This window comes from Pholcus phalangioides, unplaced genomic scaffold (genome assembly GCF_987345545.1).
Source record: "Pholcus phalangioides strain wild (caught in Gottingen) unplaced genomic scaffold, Ppha-v1.0 ptg000024l_1, whole genome shotgun sequence".
Lineage (NCBI taxonomy): Eukaryota > Metazoa > Arthropoda > Arachnida > Araneae > Pholcidae > Pholcus > Pholcus phalangioides.
Genome location: NW_028301616.1, coordinates 21,041,058 through 21,047,057, shown reverse-complemented (window position 1 = coordinate 21,047,057; position 6,000 = coordinate 21,041,058). Strand labels below are relative to the sequence as shown.

The 6,000-nt window shown below is 33.6% G+C and overlaps 1 protein-coding gene across 1 annotated transcript in view; it reads left to right on the top strand.

Moving 5' to 3' along the window:
* The first annotated feature begins 1,076 nt into the window (after window positions 1–1,076).
* The window catches only part of LOC149068969 (uncharacterized), a 43,231-nt gene continuing 38,307 nt past the window's right edge, over window positions 1,077–6,000 (top strand). The window contains exon 1 of the mRNA XM_089251140.1: window positions 1,077–1,227. Within this exon, the coding sequence (XP_089107266.1) occupies window positions 1,148–1,227 (80 nt within the window). The 5' untranslated portion in view covers window positions 1,077–1,147. The remainder of the gene's footprint in view (window positions 1,228–6,000) is intronic.

Here is a 6,000-nt window from a genome sequence, read left to right as displayed (position 1 = left end):
CTCGCATGATCTGGAAGTGCATCGCTGGTCATTTGAGCGATATGGAAGTGTCCACGGGTCACTCAAGTAAGTAATCTGGAAATGTGCTGCGGGTTGCTCAAGTAATTGATCTATAAATTTGCCCGGGTCACCTGAGAGCTTAAAAATGTGCCGTGGGTCAATGCAGCAGTATGGATGTGTGTGCTTAGAAATGTGCCAAGTGTAATCTAAAAATATGCCTCGAGCCACTCAAGGGCTCTAGAAATGTGCTGGAGGCCACTCAAGGGCTCTAGAAATGTGCTGCAGGCCACTCAAGGGCTCTAGAAATGTGCCGCTGGCCACTTGAGCGATCTAGAAATGTGCCGCGAGCTACATCAGATGATTCCGATCGCTGAATGTAGCCCTCTGGTCATTGGTTGAGCATGCATGATTTAAACCATAGGTTTCCAACGTTTTTTGTCCCACATATTGCCCCCTTCTCCAGAAATTTTTTTCTCCCATCGCCCCCCCCTCCAACGCAATCTAACTCATAGGATCCTATGTTATACCCATAGCTTTTAATGCCCCGTTTAACATTCCATCGCCCCCAAGGGGGTGTTAACGCCTACGTTGGGAATCACTGATTTAAACCTTTCTGGCGCACAAATACCTTTACGATCGAGGTACGCCAAACACTAGAGATTATCAGTAAAGATTGACGCATAACCTGTTGGAAAGAAAAATCAAAATGGTATTCCCGTGATTCAGTAACGACATATTTTTAGAAACATTTTCTCAGTCTTTTGGCAAAAATATTTGATTAAAAAATAATTTTTGTAATTAACGTTGAAATTGATCACATGATTGTGTATTTGTAGTTGATTTCTCAGAACACCCACAATAATTCTCATGACCTTCTGACATGATTTAGTGGGGGAGGGGGTCACTATTGTTCGCACACTGAAAACGCATTCCGATCTGAGAAACGAGTGGGATTTCGACATGCTATTGGTCGAAGGGAAGGTGACGTCACGGACTTCGAAGCCAATAAATGGCCTCGCGTGACTGTCAGGAAAATTAAAAGGCGGGAGAAAATCTTCAGTTTCACTTTTTGCTTCTCTCCAGAAACATCTTGATCCATATCCGTTGCCTTTCGTATAATTTTAACGTTTTTTATATACAATATTATATGATGGATCGGAATGTTTGCTTCGTTATGTTTCTCTTAATTTGCGATTTGACAGTCATCAATGCTCATTCGATACATAGGCAAGTTGCAATTAGTATAATTTCTTTCCATTAAGTTTATTCCGATATTATTGATTGAATTCTTGCCACGATAAATACAAAAAATTCCTGATAAAACAATCAATTCTCATCTTAGTAGTCTGGTTCAGTGTTTTTCTACTGGTGTGTCGTGACGGGATCGTAAAATTTACCGCAAAAAGTGTACCGCAAAATTTTTCAAAAGAAATTGACCAAATTATCTCTGAAAAAAAATCTGTCTTTTAATTACAATTTGCGCTAAATTGTTTTGTTTTGGTCAGTAATTAAGTCATTAAAACTGCACCTTTTTAAAATCTTTATTCAAGTATTCCGCGATATCAGAAAGACTGAAAAATTCTGGTTCTTTTGTTGATTTTTTTACTATTATTCATATACTTAATATTAGTTCTTGATACAATCATTAAATAACTAAAATTTCTATTTCCATTCCGTTTGGAGAGGAAAATGCTCTCATTTAAGTGGAATTTTATTCAAATACTGCCCGTAATGAGTTTCATAATGATAATGTGTTTGAATGGTTTTTTTTCTTTATTAAAGATTTAATTATCTCAAGCTTTTGAAGAAATTATGATGGAAATGAGGTAATTTCGCCTTTCAATAATAATAGAATGAAATAATAGAAAATTTGCACAAATAAAAAAAAAGAATATTTAAATTAAAAATCAACCATAATGATACAACCACTTGGCGAAATAGCTTTAAATTGGCGTTCAAATCCTTTCAAAATTATGTTTGGAACTACTAGTTCCTACCCTGTAGAATTAAGTATTCTCCCGATTATCTGATATTCATTGAACCAAGGGGTGTGTCGGATAATCGAAATCATCGGAAAGTCAGGATGAAGTACTGTTATTAATATTTTCTTAATTTACAAATATTTAACTGTAAGTACTACAAAGAAAATTAAAAGAAAAACTTGTTAGTTGGTCATATTTTTTGAGAAATTATTCAAATATGTGTCAGTTATCTTTTAATAATATGCTCTCCTATGTAGCAAGGGAGGGGGGGTGTATCAGATAATGGATGATCTACTGCATATGCAGACGAAATACTGTTCATAATTTCGTTTCTTTGAAATATTCCATTATATAAATTCTTCTTTTCTTTAAATATTTTAGGCGCCTAACGTGATAGGATGTAGAATTGCATTGACTGAACATGAAAAAAAGGCCAAAATTACTGTTGAAATTGAGTGTGTTTTTCAGGAACGGGGCTATATATTTAAAAACCGTGGGGGTTTTACGCTGTTCCAATTATCTATTCGGAAAAAAATCTTCAGGGAAACCTTTTAAAAACGAGATGAAAAAATTATAAAAAATATTTAAAATATGTTTTCAGAGATTTTGACGACAAAACTTTTTTCAAACATCTCAGACGATCTCTCGATATTATCAGAAAAAAATTTCCCCCTTATGAGTTTGATAGATTTTGGCATTCGTGTGACCAAGTTAGAAATACTTGTTTTAATTATTTGGTACTTACTTTTCAATTGCAGGTAAAAGGGATAAATTTATCTAATTTACCGAGACGATTGGCGAATTTTGTATAATAACCGATTCATCACATTTTTTACTGTAACATGTATAATGAAGTTATGTCTGTAATATTTGTTGTAATTCTGGAAATTATATTTCAGTGTGTACCGAAGAATTTCAGTAATATGTTGAGATATGCCGTCAGAACGAAAACAGCTAAAGATCAATACGGGTCACAAAATATTCTTCTATAATTATTTTTCAATGGTGATTATAGATTAATGGGATTTCCTGAATATAAGAAAGTTTCCATTTTTCATCTATTTGTATATACAGTATAATCTCATCAAGACTAAATTATTTCTTTTCTTTTTTCAAAATGGCCCAGGCTCTAGGCTCCATCGACAATTGTTAATTTTCGCCATTGCTTCGTTAAGCAATAAGTCGGAGAAAAATTATTTCTAATCCAATACAATTTTATTGGAAAAGTCAAAGATGATTTATTTCATCTTCGTTGCCATGGGTTTTATTTCAAATTCTCATATTTATTTTGTATAATTCCTGAAGCAGTTTATACGGTACTACACGGGGTACTACCACACAGTACTATTACACAAGCTGCTTCACGAAGAGGGTCTGAAACCAATAACATCTCCTAAAAATTATTCTGAAATTGAAGTAAATCATGAACAACGATGGAAGAGGGTTTATGATAGTTTCGTTCCCGTTAAATACCTGAAAATGTATAAAAGATTATATTTTCATTCGTTTCCTAACTAAAAAAAAAATGTCAGTGAATAAAATTTATGATTCTCTCTCTGACGTATTGAGGGAAAAACCTATTACGTAATATCAGGATAAAAATTCGCCGAGATATTGATGGTTGAAGTTAATGTTTTTACAACTTCTTATGACACAATATCCATAATCCTTTTCATATTTCATTATTTTATTCGTTAAAATAGGCGGGGGGAAAAAATTCTTCGAATTTTAGTTCAAATGTTACAAAGAGAATTTCTCTCGTTATAGTATACAGCAGTGTTTTCCAACCGCTGGTCCTCGGACCGGTGCTGCTCCGTGAGAATTTCATGCTGGTCCTATGCGAAACATTTCGACCAATTCGTAATGCTGCTAAATGCAGTTGAATTCCGTTATAACGAAATCACTTCGTTACAACGAAATTTCGTTATAAAGGAATTCCAGGTTTATGCATTGTTCCTATGTAAGCTTATCTGGGGGATTAGAAAAGTGTTCGTTAAAACGAGATTTTCGGTATTCGTTAAAACGAGATTTTCGGTATTCGTTAAAACGGGATTCGACTGTAATTTCAGATTTAATATTATACTGCTCCTATATTGGTTTTTATTTCCGTCTCGGCTGTTAGCAGGGGTCTACGAATTATTTCCCTACCCATTTATTTTTTGCCGGTCCGCAAATAATTTCTTTTAGTTGCGATATTTATTTTTCGCTGGTTTTCCGCAAATGAATTAGAAAATTTCGTTAAAACGAGATTTTCGCTATATCGGTATTCGTTAAAACGGGATTAGACTGTATTTTTTTTAAATTTGCGCTAGTCCACAAATAATTCCTTCCATTTACTTTTTACTATTTGCTAAACCATTTTCTGCAAATTTTCTCCCATTTATTTATTTTCTGTCGGTTCACAAATTATTTGTAACATTTATTATTTTGAAATATTGTCTGAGGCTTTCGTGGCCGGCGTTAAATGACTTGCAAACGGTTGATAAATAAATTATTTATTATTTTGTTCCTCAAAATATTTCTTCCACTTATTTTTTTTTACCACACACAATCCACAAATTATATCTTCTATTTACGGAATTTACTTTCTGCCTGTCCGCAAGTTATTTTTCCCATTTATGGCATTTACTTTTTACTCGTCCGCAAATTATTTCTCCCAATTATGGCATTTATTTTTTTTTTCCAGTTGCAAATTATTTTTTACATTTGTTCACTTTTATGCCAGTCCTTCATTATTTATATTATTATTATTTTAATTATTTTTCCCATTTACTTTTTTCGCTGTAAATTACTTCTGACATTTATTTATCTTTTTGACGGTCCACAAATTATTTTTCCCATTTACTGTTTGATCATTTGATCATTTTTGTCGCACCACGGTCATTTTCTGCACACGAGGGCTAATTAGACCGGGACCTACAATTTATTGCCGATTCCGAACGTCAGGCTTGTTTTTATACTCATCGAGAGGTTGGTGCGCTAACCCCTCGATGGGGGGAACTCCCTGCGGTAGCAATTTTTCCCATTTACTGTTTCGGTGGTCTGAAAACCATTTTTCCCATTGATTCAGTTTTTTCCGATTCTCACAAATTATCATTTGTTTATTTTTCTCTCGCCGGTCCGCAAATGATTTCTCTGATTAGTAGTATTTATTTCTTGCCGGTAACGAAATTATTTATCAAATTTATTTAAATTTCTCGGCCCATAAATTATTATTTCCATTAAATTTTTTTTTTTTTTTGCTGGTCTGCAAATCATTTAGTTTTTTTGCCCAGCCACAAGTTAGTTCTTCTATTTACTTTCTTTTTCGGCGGCCCCCAAATTAATTTAGCTAATTTTTTGCGGTCCATGAATTATTTTCTCCATTAATTTCTTTTTGGCTGTCCGCAAATCATTTCTCACATTTATTTCTTTTTTTTTTACCGATCCGTGAATTATTTCTGACATTTATTCATTTATTTGCTGGTCTGCAAATCATTTTTCACATTCATTCATTTTTGGTCGGGGGGTCCGCAAATTACTCCCTCATTTGAGGTATTATTTTACCGGTCTGAGAAAATCATTTCTTACATTTATTTATTTTTTACCGATCATCAAATTACTAATCCTATTTATTTTAGAAATTTGGGGCCTCAAATTATTTATCCTGTGTATTTAAAATTTGCCGGTCCGCAGATAATTTATCACGTTCATTTACGTTTTACCGGTTCCTTACTTTATTTCTCTCATTTACTTATTTTTTAGCCTTTCTAAAAATTTAATTTTTCCCCATTTATTCATTTTCTCTCTGCCGGCGGGTAAATTATTTTCTCCCATTTATTTAGTTTTTGCCGTTTCAGAAATAATTGATCCCTTGCATTAATTTTTTGGCGGTCCTCTCAAATCATTTTTAATTTTTTGCCGGTCCGCAAATTATTTCTACTACTTGTATTTATTTAGTATCGGCCCTCAAACTATTCCTTCCATTAATTCATATTTGGTCATTCCGCTAACTTGGGGGATGGAGGCTGGTGAAATT